The following is a 15,228-nucleotide window of genomic DNA, read 5'->3' on the forward strand; positions in this document are numbered from 1 at the left end:
TCAGCCCAGAGCCCGACGCGGGGCTCGAACTCACGGACCGCGAGATCGTGACCTGGCCGAAGTCGGACGCTTAACCGACTGCGCCACCCAGGCGCCCCCAGAGTTTCAGGTTTTCAAGATGAAAAGAGTTCTGCAGATGGATGGTGGTGGTCATTGCACGACAATGTGAATGCACTTAGTGTCACTGAACTGCACACTTAAACATGGCTAAGATGGTAAATTTCATGTGTATTTCACCACAATTTTTTAAGTGATAATTGCTGGGGCCTCTCCTTTCCCCATGTCCCCAGGAGAATATCTCCCCCGCCCCAGGCAGCTGGACTCCCACCCTCACCGCTTCTGGAAGACCCAGAATCTTGCAGAAGACCCCTGTGCACACACCTCTGAGAGAGCTTGGAGAACAAGTGAAACCACTGGTACCCTTAACACTTCGCTGTCCCTGGAATTCGGTCTCCCTGTTGGGCCAGCCTCAAAACAACCATCCAGCCCCACCTCTCTTGATCATTCCTCCACCTCTAGCTCAAGATCTCTACTTCCCTGTCATCTGAACTTTTGTCAGTGTCACCTAGACTCACTTCTATTCCTCACTAAACCAGTCAGCACCCAGTGCCCAACAATATGGCTCCTACCACCTTCCATCTCCTCCTTCCCCCCCCCCCCAAACCTTCCCCTGCCACATCACCAGTGGCCTCCTAAGTCCCAAGGCCAGTGGGTACTTTCCATTCCTTCCCTCCCGGCAGCTCTCCACAGCCTGTGACATGGCCGACCATGCCTTCCTCCAAACCCTGCCCTCCCAGGCCTGCACGACACCCTACTCTCATTCTCCTCCTACCTCCCTGACTGTCCCTGCTCCAGGGACTCTTTCCCAAAGCTCCAGCCTGGACCTACTGCTTTTAGTACTAGTCTACACAATCTTCCTGCTTAATCTCATCCCCTCAAATAATGATTCAGTTAAACAAAAAAAAAAACAACCCTCAAGGCCAGACATAGATCCATATACTCAACTGTCTTCAGGATGTCTCCACCTGTCCCAAACTGGACTTTTCATCTTCACCCCAGATGCGTTCTTCCTCTCTGTTCTCCGACAAAACTGGCAGCACAAGCATCTACCCGGTCTCCCCAGCTATAAGCCATAAGCTGTAAGAGGCATCGTGGACTCCCTCCCTCTCAAAGTCCAGCCAGTCTCTAAGCCCTGTTCTAGTCTCCTAAATTTTTTTTCAAAGCATCCCCTCCTCTCCGTCTCTGCTCCCGCTCGGGCCCCTCCTCTCTCGGCTGGATTCATGCAACAGCCTCCTAACTGGTCCCCTCCCTGTGGCCTAGCCCTCAGCTCCCCCATCCACAATGCCACAGTCGGTCTCCTGAGAAGGCAAGCAGGACCAGGTTCCTCCCTGATATCACCCTCCCCTCTGCCCCAGGAGAAAATCCAAGCGCCCAGCTGTGGCTTCCAAGTCTCTCCAGGATCTGGTCTTCCTCTAATCCACTGTCCACAGAGCTGTCAAACAGGTCATCGCTAAAGGGCCCAGGGTGTCAAACCCCCCCTCTCTTCACTTCTGTCTCTGAGCCTCGGCTCTAACCCTCCTCCCTGCCAGAGCGCTCATCCCTACCTCCTCCACACTGACAGTCACCGGGGTAACTCCTACTTCTCCTTCCCCATGCAGCTCAGAGGTTGCCTCCTGAGAGAGCCTGCCAGCCCCTGACCTGGGTTGCTCCCCGCCCTCCCCACTCCTTTACCGTTTCTTCTAGAACTTGCATTTGTCCTGCATTTACCACCTCTCAGCTTACTCAGGAGTGCCCCCACTGCCCCCAGGAGCTGTGAGCTTCCTAAAATGCTGCCTTTCCTTCCTGAGACCCCAGAGTCTAGCATGGGGGCTGGCACGCAGAAAGCGCTGAATAAATGTTGAGTAAATGGATGAGTAACCGAAGAAATGATCAGTGTCTAACGCCTACCCCGGCACCGGCACCGGAGCCTCCAGCTCCCAACTGTGCCTAGCCCAGAGCTTGGCACACAGTAGGCGCTCGGTAAAGGTTGTCCGTATTCTATTTTCTGAATTAATCTGCCTCAACGCAAGCTCTGGGGCAGGCTGATATATGATAAGGAGAAAGGGGAGGGTCTGGATGCGGGAAACTTTAGCCAAAAGAGACGCTTGGGGTGCACCGCAGTGGGGGAAGGGGCAACAGGGTTGCCTGGAAAGGCGGGAAGAGCTAAGTCCCCAGCCCGCTGCCCCTCCGCGCCCCGAGGTCGGGCACAGTCCCGCCGGGCTAGTCCGCCTCAGCCCGGACAGCGCAGGACCCCGGCGGTCACCCGGGTGCTGAGACCCCCCGGCTCGCGCGCTCGGCGCTCGGCGCTGGGCGGCGTGTGTGTCGCTTTAAAAGCTCCCTCCCGGCGCGCAGGGCCGGCCCCTTCTCTGACAGCGCCGAGCGAGCGGAGCCGAGCGAGCCGGGCGGCCTTTGAGGGAGCCAGCGCCCGCCCGGGCGGCCAGTCCGGCGGGGGGCGGCGGGGCGGGCCGGGGGCGGCCGGGGCGCGGGCGGCGCGGCGGCGGCGGCGCTCGGGGAGCGGGCCCAGGCCCCGCGGAGCCCGGCGGGGCAGGGCAGGGCGAGGCAGCGGAGGGAGGCCCAGCCCCGACCCCGCGCCCGTCTGCCCCACCGGCAGGCAGGCGAGCCGAGTGGCAGCGGGCGGGGGGCGGCGGGAGCCGAGCGGAGGCTGCGAGCCCCGAGCGCCCCGGCCGGGCCGGGCCCGCCGCGCGCCCCCTCCCCTCCCCTCCCCTCCCCTCCCTCGCCGGCGCCTCGCCTCCTCCTCTCGCTCTCCTCGCCTCCTCTGCTCCGCCCGGCGCCGCTCCCGCCCGCGCCCGGGCCGCCGAACCCAGCCGGGCCGGGCCCCCTGCCTCGCGCGCTCTCGGCCGGGCCCGGCGGGGACCCGGTCCCCGCGGCCGCCACCGCCCCTCCCCCCTCCCCCCGGGGCCCGGCGGCTTCCGGACCTTTCCGACCGCGGACAGAGCGGTGGGAGCGTTCTCGCTCCCGGCGGGCGGGCGGCCGGGCCGGGCCGGGCGGAGCGGACCGTTGCGGCCGCTCCGGGCGCCGCGGGTGCCGGAGCGCGGACCTTCTGGGTCCCGGCTGAGCGCGCCCCGGGCGCCCGGCGGTGCCCGCTCACTCCGGGGCAGGGCAGGCAGACCTCGGCGGAGCCCGGAGCCGGCCGATCTGGACTGGACAGAGCGAATCCCGGACTGTGCAGAGCCCGGGGGATGCCGGGCGTGGGCTGAGGGGATCCCGGCGCCCTCCGATCCCTCCGACTTTGGCTCACGCGCTGGGACCGGCCCGGCGTCGCCTTGGTCGCCCTGCGCCCGGGTCACCTGTGGCCTCGGAGCCCCAAGCCCACCGGACCCTCGCTCGGTCCCGACCCGGAGCCCGGCGGGGGTTGGGGGAGATTTTTCCTGCCCCCTCCCTTGGAGCTCGGAGGCCCCGCCCCCTCCCACCGTCCAGATGTCTCCCGTGGCGGCTCTGAGGACCTCCCTGAGGCCAGGGGCCGAAGGGTCCAGAGAGAGAAGCCCGCCCTAGGGAGCCTTTGGGGGGGCCCCCCAACCTCCTCCTGGGGCTTGGCCCCCGACGCTGCTTGGAAGGAAGGCCGGTGCTCCCACCCTTGGTGAGTCCGGGAGCGGAGCTGGGGTTCTGAGGGAAGGCGGGGCTGGGGAAGGGAGGGTCCGCTGCGAGTGAGGGCACCCGGGGGCACTGGGAGGGAGGACACAAGGACTGGAGAGGCCCTCTGGCAAACCAGCGGGACCAGGCCTGGCTGGGGGTGGGGGGGGGAGTGGAGGCACGGGGGAGCTGGGGGAGCTGAGGCAGGGTGCCCCGTCGCAGGCTGAGGACTTCTGCCTCCAAAGCAGGGGCTCCTTCTCCTTCTAGAGGAGGGGCTATGCTGTAGACCATCTGCCTCCACCACCCCTCCCCACAAAGAAAAAAATTCCCCAGCGACGAAGGGTGCAGGCTGGCGAGAGGAGGGAGGCAGCGGCACTGCCGGCTGGTGCTGCAGCCTGGGAGGGCTGACGCCAGGCTTGCTCTCTCTGCAGGGGGCTGCCCTTCTCCTCCGACCAGCTCCCTTTCCAGAGCTGCCCACATCTGGAGCCCCCTCCACATCTGGAAGACCCCAGCCACCGGCCCTCTGCAGGTGTCAGTTGCCTCAGGAGACCTCTGGCTTTGCAACTGCCTAGGAGTTGTGAGGGATGACTGCTGCCTTCCCCCATCCCAAGGGCATCTCCTACCCTTAGTCCCTGCAGAGTCATCCCCCTGCCTCTGTGTCCAGGCTCAGCCAGAGATCAGCTCAGCACACGTTCAGGCACTTCAAGTCCTGGAGGCCACTCCTGAGACCCGAGGCCCCTCCCCCTGCTCTCCTGTGTCCTCACCTTGACCCCCTCTGTCAGACTCTGTCTTCCTCTGGGTGTCCCATTCCCCACCCAGAGGCAGAGGAGGCGGGGTGGCAGGGGGCAGGGGCTGGGTGAGGGCCACCCAGGGCCAGGGTGGGCTGGGGGGCCGTTAAGATGTGGAGCTCTGCCTGGCCGAGGGGGGCTCCGTGGAGGCAGACGCAGCGTGTGCCCGGCTGGGGGGAGTATGGGCAGGCCCGCAGCCACGTGGTAAAGGATGAACATTCGGGGCACCCCGGACCTCGGGCAGCCCAGTGACGACCCCAGCAGTGGTGGCCAGCGGGAGCGGATTCGACAGCGAATGAAGATGGTCATCGGGCAGCTTGAGGGCATCCTGCAGGAGCTCAAGGAGGTGGCCAAGGAGCTAAGGGAGGTGAGTGAGGGGCCGGCCAGACCCCAGGCCAGTTTTCCTGGGCCCGGCACCAAAACATGCTCATCCGTGTTTAAGTGTGTATGTGTACTCACAGCTGTGTGCACCTGTGTCACTTTGCTGGGGACTTCCTTTTCCTTCTTCTTTCGCCAAATCTGCTTTGCTAGAAATCTCACCATACTCCAGGACTGGAGGGGCCTCAGTGTTGCAGAGTTGACTTGGGCAGCGTGTTGTGGGCCCGTGGCCTATGGTTAGCCCTCCGGGCTGCCAAGGTGACAAATATAGACTAAATCCTACCATAGCCTCTTAGTGGGAGACACTCTTCTGGGGCCCAAGCTGGCTTTTGACCCCACCATCTGCCTCGCAGACTCTGACCTACTCAGAAAGTGGCTCTGAGAGAGTGTTGCTGGCCCTACTGAGAAGCTCTGAGCATTCTCCAGAAATCACACAGATACTCAGGACCCTTGACCCGGGAAAAAGTTAAAGCCAGCTAGGCCTGCCCTGCCCTGAGGTGGGAATGTGTCTGGGGGGCCACTAGTGGGTACCAGAGTTCCTGGGTACCTTGGCAGGGGCAGGAGTCTCGTCTAGAGGCATGCATCCCCGTCCACAGTTGTGAATGTTTTTGCCAAGGCTGAAAAGTCACTGAGAGATCCCGGGATGTGTGTCCCCTCTGTCTAAGTGGAGCCCGGTTTAATTACTGCTTCCCACATCGCTGGGGTAATGAGGTACACACGTCCTCAGCCCTGCCCCTTGGGCTGTGTTCGAGCCCAAAATGCATGACCAGCGTTCTGGGCCGCTGGCCTGAATTTGCCCACTGGGTGCCATTAAGCCGGCCAGGTGGGCTTTAGGCAAATTTCAACTCCCTGTAACCAGGGCCCCTGCAGAGACAGCAGAGAGAGTGATTGAATGGGAGTTATGGGTTCATTCTTTCCGCAGCCAGCTGTGCAGGGAGGCTCCTGGAGGACTGAGGAGGGAGGTGGGGTGATGGTGGGTACCCACTCCGGCCTGGAGAGCCAAGGAGCAGGGCATGTTTGAAGGGAGCTGTGTCCCAAGCAGAGGGGTTGTGGAGAGGCTGGAACAAGAACTGAGGTGAGGCAGGGCAGTCCCCTCAGCCCAGAATCAGCATTGTGGTCGAAGACCAGATGCCCCTGAGCAACCCCCAAACTCGTTGGTCCAAAGGACTACAACTCCCCTTCATCCGTCTCTACCCCATCTTTTCCAGATGCTCCTGTGGGTCCGTCAGGGCCATGGGAACCGTCCAGAGTCTCAGTCTTGGGCAGGGGCATGGGACCTGTGCCCCAGTAGGCCCACCCAGAAAAGAGCCAGGATGGACTCTAAGCCTGAGAGTCCTATGGCCCGGAGCCTACTCTCAACTGAGCATCTTCTGAGATCTGCCTCTCCTGTCTCCCCAAGCATAGTCACCCGGAGCTTAAAGACATCTCACAGATCACCCATACCAGCCCTGTCCATTTTCTGTTTGAAGAAACTGAGGCCCAGAGAGGGCTGGGGGCTTATCCAAAGTCACAGAGCCTACCAGTGGCAGAAGTAAGCCCAGAACTCAGGTTCCCGTGGCCTATTCTGAGGCTGGAGCAGGGGGACTAGTGGGTGACCTTTTTGCATTTTGACAGGGGCCTTCTAGAGATGACACCTTCTGCTCGCGCTGTGATGCTCTGAGGGGATGCCCTTTCGAGGATGAGGCAGGGAGATCAGAAGCACTAGGATTTATCTGCAGATCTGTTACATGTTCCCTCTCTCCCTTCTCAGCATATATAGACCCAGCCCCATGTCCTGCACAGCAGAGCTTCAGGGTCACAGGCCGTGCAGCCCAGAGGCCTGAGCCAGGACAGAGAGAGATGAGTTCCCTCCCCCTACACACCCTGTAGGCCATGTGCCTCCACCCAAGACTTTGGCAGGTTGCTACGGCAACCAGCGTCTACCCCGTATGCCACAGCCTGCCCGCTGCCAATGGCACCCAGCTGGGAGGGGGGCAGGCCTCAGAGCTCCCCCATCCCCCAGGCAGGGTCTGGACATGGGGAGATGGGCAGAAACAAGTGTTGGGGAAAGCAGGGAAGGCTCTGGGAGGCCCAGGCAGAAGAGGAGACACCATAACTGACTTCCTGTGGGATGGGGTTTATCAGGAATGGGGTTACCCGGTGGGGGTGCCAGGCATTAGTTTGGGGTAAAGGGTTGCAGCCCTCTGTTCCCTAGAACCTGCAATCTTGGCTCTTGATCCTGAAAGGGGGCTTATAAAACTGGATCTACCTGGCTCTTCTCAGTCCCTTTGTGTGGCGTTTTTCCATCAGGGGCATGGGTAGACCCAAGGTCTAGAGGGTGGCAGGCACTTCTTCCCTCATTATACCCCCTTCCCCAGATACCACCGGGTCAGCGCTCATCAGCTGTGTTGTCATCAGGAGAGCACATACCACTGATCAAGGCAAACCCTCCTCATCCTCTTGAGCACAAAGCCTGAAACTCACAGAGAGAGATGGGAGACCCTAAAGCACTTCCTCCTGAGGCCCCTGAGCCTCAGTCTACTCATCTCTGAGATGGGGATGCTGATCATTCACATCTCAGAGTGGTCTTGCAAGGGTTTATCAGAGGCTTGGCACGTGGCAAGGTGGGGGGGGCGGGGCGCTAACACTCACACCCCTAAAGGTTTTGGAGTTCCCTCTCCCATACCTCCCTCACCCTCCCAAACCCCTGCTGCAGCTCTGTCACTGGCTCCCCAGGTGATAGGGAGCAAGTTCCGTCCCATGGGTGAGGAAAGTACCCTCATGGACTAAGTAAGGTGAAGAATGTAAACGTGCGTTGAAAGCTGAAGTTGTGTTCCAGAGGGATGTGACTGTCAATCATTAATTAGCCCTCATCCCTCCTAGGCTCCCCAGTACTCCAGGACGCCAGGCCAATCCCAGCAGGCTCTCCAAACTCCTTAAATTTCTGCGAATCTCAACTTAGATAGAGATGCAGCACAGCCTTAAGGCCAAGAGCGTGGGCTCTACAGCCAGACGTCTCGGGTTCAAATCCAAGCTCCACCCCCTTCCTAGCTGTGTGAGCTTTGGAAAGTTACTTCACCTTTCTGGGCTTCTGTTTTCTGGCAAATGGGGATACTGAATCTTATGCCTGCCCACCTGCCCCAGGGTTGTTGTAAGAATTAAATGTGATACCATGTATAAATTACATGCACCGTGAGGGACACCAAACTAGCTCCACATCTTTTAGAGATTATTAAGGAGATATTCTTGCACCGGCCGGCTTCTTACTCCATGGATGGCCTCGTTCTTTTGGAGTCACATCAGCTTCTTAGCCATGATCAGAGTGGTCAGAGCCAGGACCCTGGCCTCCTGGCTGGCACCCTTCAGTATCTTCGGCCGTACGGCAGTGTCGCCCTCTTCCAGCATGGAAAGAGGTAGAGAGCGATGGTGATGGGGGGGGAGGGGTCTCCAATAAGATGCCTTTTGAACAGAGACCCAAAGGGGAGGAAGGTACAAGACAAATGGGTATCTGGGAGAAGAGCCTTCCGGGCAGTGGGAGCAGCCAGTGCAAAGGTCCTGAGAAGGAAATGTGGAAGTGAGCTCGGCATGTTGGGAATCAGCAAGGAAGCCAGGGCGGCTGGAGTGGAGTGAACCAGGAGGAGAAAAGCAGGAGGAAAGGTCAAAGACAGAGCCGGGAGCTAGATCACACAGAGCCTTAAAGGCCTTGGTATGAAATTCAGATTAATCCTCAGTGAGAATCCCCCACCATCTCCAGGAAGCTCCTGCTTGTGTTTCTGGGTGGGAATCTGCCTCCCCATTGGGCTCCCTGTTCCTCACCAGCTGGGGGACCCCAAGGGCAGGGGGAAGGGCCCTCATCCTTGGCCCCTTAGATGGTGAGCATATCTTAACCAGGTACTTGGCCTCCTCCTCCCCCTCCTCCCCACGATGTCACTCAGCATGGGGGCTCAAAAGTGATCCTCGAGTTCGCCGCTGGTGACTGTCATGTCGTCACTGACTCTTGGGTGGGACCTAACTTAGGAGCACAGTGGCCCACCTGGCGTGGCAGCGGAGGGTCCCCCCACCTGATTTGCATGGGGAACAGGCCCAGTGGCAGCCGTGCAGTCCCATCAGCAAGGTGCTGCGTATGACGTGGCATGGAAAGCCAAGGGCTTTCATGAGATGAATGTGGCCCAGCCAAGAAGCAGCTGGGGCAGGAGAGGCTGGGGACCACGGAGCTGTGCCAAAGTGGGTCAGCGCCATCACCCGCAGCTCAGCAAGAATTGTGCGGATTTTTTTCTTCTTATTTTTTTTTTTTCCCTCACCTTCCTTTCCTCCCTCTTTCCCTTTGCGTTCTCCTCCTTTGGACAGATTCACAAAGCTCCCTGGCCAATTAGGCCAAATTGCAGGATGAGAGTCATGAATCACAGTCAACTCTCCCCACCCCCTACTCCACAGCCCCCCCCCCCCGAAGACAATAAATAACATAATCACAGAATTAAAAAATAATCAGTGGTCATAAATAATGCAGATCCCCAGTTATGTAACCAGCTGCCTGGGGAGCTGGGTGGGAGGGGAGGAGGTAGCAGCTTGTTGAGTGAGGGGAAGGGGCCAGAGGTGAGGGAGATGCTCGTTCTGGGACTCCTGGGTCCTCGGTCCTGGCTCTGGGGCCTTAAGGAACACAGATGTGCTTTCCTTGGAGAGGGGGCTCAGCCAGGGCTGGAGAGAGGGCTGGGGCGGGCAAGATAGGACCATGCAACTCCTTCTCAGAAAAGCAGCCCCAACGGTTTTTATCAGCTTCCTGTCTCAACTCATCCACTCATCCCATGGCTGTATTTGTGAGGAGTGTGCCAACCCCTGTGCCAAGCTAGGGGTGCCATGGCGGGCAAGATGCTCCCAGTCCCACCCCTCATGGGGCTTACTGTCTAGTGGGAAGACATCAATCCTGTAACATACATGTATATGCAATCGCAGCAGTGATAAATATTGGAAAATATTTTAAGGAAAGGTGCGGAGTGCCTTGAGAGCCTATCCTAGGGAACCTGTTCCCCACGGAGGATCAGGGACAACTCCTGATGGAAGTGAGATGGGGTGAATAGAAAAAGAGGGAGCATTCCAGGTGAGGCCCAGAGGCCGAAGTGGGCTCGGTGGAGTGGGTAGAGCTGGGGAGGCCCGCCTGGCAGGGCGGTGGCTGCCTGCTGGAGAGAAAAGTCCCTGTGGCCAGAGTTGTGGGGTTTGTGTTTGAGACACTCGGGGGTTTGGGGAGCAGGGCGGTGCTGGAAGCAGAGGGGTGACGCGGTCCTGTTGGCTGATTCTGAGATGCCCTGAATGCAGCGCGCAGCAGGAGCTGGGCAGGAAGCTGCCGGCAGATGGGTGTGGCTGTTCAGGTGAGGTTGCTGAGGCTATGAGCAGGACAGAGGTTGGGGGCGCCCTTGGGACGGGGTCTGTCACGGCACTCAGCCCTGCCTTTCTAGTGCTCCTTCTTGCCCGCTCCAGATCAGCTAATTCTTGTTCTTAAGGTGCCAGACCCAGCAGTCAGGACTCCTGACTTGTGGTCTCAGCTCTGCTCCTGCCAGTTTCTGGCCCTCAGTCTCCCCCTCAGCAAGCACAGTGAGAGGGGTGAAGCCGACAGCGACTCCAGTCCTCTGGCTTTGAGGCTCTAGGATTCTGTGATTTTTATGCTGTCATTTCTCTCTCCGTTTGCTCTCTCCCCATCTCTTTCCTTCTGTATATATAATTATTTCCCTGTCCTCCAAGACAATCCTGAATTACATGTAGGCAAAATGATTATTAAATCTCAGAGAGAAATCACAGATTTCAAGGCATCCGAAGCAGAGGGGCAGGTAACGTGGGGCCTGCCTGTCCTCTGCCCGCCCCACTGGCCCCACGAAAGGAGGTATAGGGACAGGTGGTGGGGTTTGTGGACTGACCCAGGCCCTGCATACAGGCTGGGTACCCTTGGCCCATCATTCCTCTTCTGGTCCTCACTCATGTCATTCATCAAGTGGGTGTGCCTGTCCCTAGTGGTCTGGGCCAGCTTTGCCTTTGAGTTTCATTAGCGTTTGGCATCTAGACCCTCTTCTGCTCCTGCTCTGTCCGGAGACAGAGCAGGGGACATAGGTGCCACCCATGTGCTGGGGTTCGGAATACCCAATAGGTCCCATTATTCTGCCACGAGCATTGGAAATGTCCCCATCAGAGTGCCATTCTGTGGGTGAAGAAGTGACTCCCATCAGCTCTTGGGCCTGGTGCCAGGGGCCTGGTTCTACCTTTTCACCCACTGGTGCACAGTGGAGATTGATAGTCTTTGTTGTCCTGCCTGCTTTCTGGGCATCATGTCATTAACTACTCCCAACAGCCCTGTCAGGTAGGTACTACCAGAATTCCCTTCTATGACGACACAGGCACAGAGACACCGGGTCATTTGGCCAAGGTCACACAGCCACTCGGCGGTTGCACCTAGCTAGGTCTGACTCCAGAGTCCAGGTTCGTAAGTGCTTGGCTGTGCTGATTCCACCGTTTAAATCACGTTCTATTAAACCCCCATCACCTTGGGGAGGAGAGGATTGTCCGTCCCATTTTTGTAGAGGAGGAAACAGACATGGGGAGAGAAAATCACCTGCTTCAAGTTCCTTAGCCAAGATGTGGCCGACTTGGGATTTGAACCCAAGCCTCCCTCTGTCCTGTCCCTCCACACCCCAGGATGGAACCAGAGAAGGGCGTTCTAATGGAGAAGGGGAAGGGCCTGAATGTGAAGGCTGCCTGAGCAGGTGGCCAGCCAGAAGTTCTTGGGTGGAAAAGAGTATGTCCAAGCCTGACAGCTTTAGGGCCCCTGCCCTGTGCACCCTGGGTCTTCCTCATGGGCATTAGGAGCCCAGCTTCTGGGCTTGGCCTGGCCTCAGCCAACCCTGTGTGGTCACACCCAGTCATTTAATGACATTTCTATTAGCTGTGTCCCCATGCTTCCACAGCAGAAGTCTCAGGCTGAACTTGATCAGGAGAGCCTAATTTGCCCCCAGACACTCAGGGCCTCCCCTGAGACTGGCAATGCTCCGAGGTGCTATGTCTTTACCAGCTTAAATCCCCAGACCCCTAGTCCAGTGGTTCTCAAAGTATGCCCCTGGATCAGCAACACCCAGAAGCGTGTTGGATGTGCACCTTCTCAAACCCCACCCGGGTCCTACTGAATCAGAAACTCCGGTGTGCATCAACCCACTCCGGTTTGAGAGCCCCTGCTCTGGGCCAGGACTCCCACCCCTCAGGTGGGGCTCGGGTTGAACAGGGGCTTCTGGGGAAGATGAGCTTCTCTGAGGTAGGGGGAGTCACTCGGGGGTGGGGGACACAAGAAGGGATTGCCGGATTGGAGGGTGGGGCCCTCTCCACATTTCTTGCCCAAGCCCAGACATCACAGTAGCACCTCACGGTGGTGAGCAGTCTTGCAGGGGAGCGGCAGGAGAGGGTGGGAACCTCGGCTCCCCCCTGTTACTGGTGCCTCGGGTGCAATTTCTGGAAGCTCAGGAGGCGATGATCTCATGGGTGGAAAGCCTAACGCTTAGTTGGTGCTCAGAGATGGGAGATGATGTCACTTTTATCACCAGTGCCCCACAGAGCCCCTTTACTGCCCTTCTCACCATTCCTCGATGAGGGCCCTGGTGAGGATGGCAGCCCTGGAGTCATTGTATTCAAATGGTGGCAAGTGAGGTTTGAGATCCAGAGAGGTTGTGTGACTTACCCAAGGACACACAGAGCAATGTCTAAGCTGAATCTAGAACCCAAGTGTCTTGACTCCCCCAGTTCTGCAGGCGCCAGCCAAATGATCCCACCACCCCCTGGGGCCTGGGGCCATGGGGAGTGGGTACCCCTAGGCATGGACACCCCAAAACAGCTTCCCAGTCATCCCTGTAAACCCAGAGTCGTAGAATCTCCGAGATGGAAGGAACCTTGGAAATAAACCATTCACCCAACCTCCCCATTTACAGATCAAGAAACTGAGACCTCAGAGGGAAAATGACTGATCAGGTCACCCACGTAGGACCCTCTGACTCCTAACCAAGTAAACTTCTCACTGACCCATACACCTCCTGGCCCACTGCTTATGCCCTTGCTTTTGTCTTGCATTTGGGGGCATCCCCCACCCCCACCCCTCACCAGACACCTAGCACATCACTGGACAGCAGTCATCCTCATACAAGTTTGTTGGACTAGGGGCTTCCTTAGTTAATTCATTACCTCACTGCTCTGACCCCAGGGAAAGAACACCAGAGAGGCACCGGGAGCTTGGGGACGCACTGTGTATGTTTTGTCCTTGGGTCTCTTGGTCCCTCTGCTTTGCTGTTGTTGTTGTTTTGCTGTTTTTGTTTTTGGTCTGAATCGTTTCCCCCTTCTCTTAATCTGCCCATTCTGGACCCTCTCTGATGGGGTCTCCCTTTTCCCCCTTCACTGTCTTCATCCCTGATTTCTGCACTGACAGGGTCTAGGCGAGGAGTCCTGAGGCAGGGCACCTCTATAGAGGCAGGGTGCTGCTTCATGTGGGATGGGTGGGGTCGGTGGTCTCTGTGACCGAGCTGCCCCCCACCCCCCGAGTGCATGTGATGAGCGGCCCTGGACCCAGGATGAGGGGTTTTCTTATTCCTTCCCCAACGAGCCAGGGTTGATCTCCACTCATCAGGGGGCAGGAAAGGGAAGGAAGGAGGAGGTTCCGGGGTACGTGGGGATACGGTGATGGAGACTCATGGGGGACAGTCACTGACCAGCGGCACAGGCTGGTCCAGGATGCTTTGGAAAACCTGGGCAGAGTCTTCCTCGTGGTCACCCCGTATCGTTTCCTCTCCAACTCATCCATCATGTGGTCTGCTCATCTCTCCACCGTGCGGCCTGGCTGGAGTGTCAGCTTCTGTAAATGGCCGCCTCTCAATCGAAGGAAGATGGAACTCTGAGCACCAGAACAGCAGCTGGCTTGGGGGGAGAGGGGTGTGTGCGTGGATGGGGTGTGGGTCTGGAAGGAGGGACTGAGGACTAGAAAATAGGAGAATGGCCCAGACAGGCTCTCCTCACCCTCGTCCAACGTGGGCCCTCACTGGGGCAAACGAACCTGGGACCTCAAGCCCAGTCACCATCCTCTGGGGTCATCAGCCAGGCATCTAGCAGGGTGGGACAGGGGCACGCTCACACCCACGTGATGCTAGGCCCCCCTCACTCGTCTCTCCTTCCGTGGCCAGGTGGTGAGCCAGATCGATAAGCTAACCTCAGACTTCGACTTTGAACTGGAGCCAGACGACTGGACCACGGCCACTGTGAGCAGCACCTCCAGTAGTGACAAGGCGGGCGTGGGCGGCCCCTTCGACCTGGGTCACCTAGACTTCATGACAGCTGACATCCTTTCGGACAGCTGGGAGTTCTGCTCCTTCCTGGATGTATCTACCCCCTCGGACTCCGTGGACGGCCCAGAGTCGACCCGGCCAGGGGCTGGCCCCGACTACCGGCTCATGAATGGTGGCGTGCCCATCCCCAATGGGCCACGAGTGGAGACCCCGGACTCCTCCAGTGAGGAGGCCTTCAGCGCTGGCCCCACAAAGGGCCAGCTGCCCCAGCGGACCCCAGGCACACGGGAGAGGGTGCGGTTCAGCGACAAAGTACTCTACCACGCTCTGTGCTGTGACGATGAGGAAGGGGACGGTGAGGAGGAGGTGGCAGAGGAGGAGGTGGGCCTGTCCCCAGAGCCTCCCCGTACAGAGGCCCACGTGGGCCCCCTCAAGCCCTCCCCGGCTCCCTACAAGCCAAGACGCTCTCCAGTGACCAGCCGCCGCTCAGGCCCCACCTTGGCCCCTGAGCAGACCCGAAGGGTCACAAGGAACAGCAGCACCCAAACAGTGTCAGACAAAAGCACGCAGACGTTGCTGCCCTACACGGCTGCCAGACAGAAAGCCAAGGGGAAAAACTAGGGGCTGGGGAGGGGGCTGGGGGGCAGTGGGCACATAGAGCTATAAATATATATATATATATACATATATATATATTTAAACAAACGCAGTCATAATAAAATTTTAAAATGCTAAGGATCCAACCCCGAAGGCCCCAGAGCTTTCACGGAGCTCATCTTAGACACAAAGATGCCTACTCACCATCTAGGTCCCAGGAGGTGCGGCCGGAACCACCCTCCCTTCCTTCTCATGGCAGGGCTCCCGAAAGGGGCGTCCAAAAGCATGTAAATTAGGTGGGACTCCTCTTCCAGGCCCCCGAGCACGGTGGTGGAGTCTGGCTGCTGGCCTGGGCCCTGTCCCAGAGGGGATCCATCGACAGGTGGCAGGCTCACAAGGAGCAGTGTCCAAGGCCAAGGGCTAACCGTAGGTCTGACTGCAGGATGGAGGGCCTCGGGGTGGCATCACTCCACACACACACCTCCCCCCATACTTTCCACTCCGAGGCTTGTGCCTCTCCTTCCCAAAGGCAGACTTACCTGGGGAGATACACAACCCCA

General features: G+C 58.8%; 1 protein-coding gene across 2 annotated transcripts; it reads left to right on the forward strand.

Moving 5' to 3' along the window:
- Nucleotides 1-3,067: 3,067 nt before the first annotated feature.
- On the forward strand, nt 3,068-14,732 carry INSYN1 (inhibitory synaptic factor 1). 2 transcript variants are annotated; one of them, XM_043555050.1, is made up of 3 exons: nt 3,068-3,637; nt 4,062-4,785; nt 13,970-14,728. In XM_043555050.1, the coding sequence occupies exons 2-3, from the start codon at nt 4,630-4,632 to the stop codon at nt 14,690-14,692; spliced, it is 879 nt and encodes a 292-aa protein (XP_043410985.1). In that variant the 5' UTR covers nt 3,068-3,637; nt 4,062-4,629; the 3' UTR covers nt 14,693-14,728. The 2 variants fall into 2 exon arrangements, with proteins under 2 accessions (XP_043410985.1, XP_043410986.1); XM_043555051.1 differs by lacking the exon at nt 3,068-3,637 and having other exon boundaries at nt 4,746-4,785; nt 13,970-14,044; nt 14,140-14,732.
- Nucleotides 14,733-15,228: the final 496 nt, after the last annotated feature.

This window comes from Prionailurus bengalensis, chromosome B3 (assembly GCF_016509475.1).
Source record: "Prionailurus bengalensis isolate Pbe53 chromosome B3, Fcat_Pben_1.1_paternal_pri, whole genome shotgun sequence".
NCBI classification, from domain to species: domain Eukaryota; kingdom Metazoa; phylum Chordata; class Mammalia; order Carnivora; family Felidae; genus Prionailurus; species Prionailurus bengalensis.

Coding starts and splice junctions, on each gene's coding strand:
- INSYN1 (XM_043555050.1), top strand. CDS start 4,630: ATGAACATTCGGGGCACCCCGGACCTCGGGCAGCCCAGTGACGACCCC. Junction 4,786..13,969: donor TGGCCAAGGAGCTAAGGGAG/GTGAGTGAGGGG, acceptor TTCCGTGGCCAG/GTGGTGAGCCAGATCGATAA.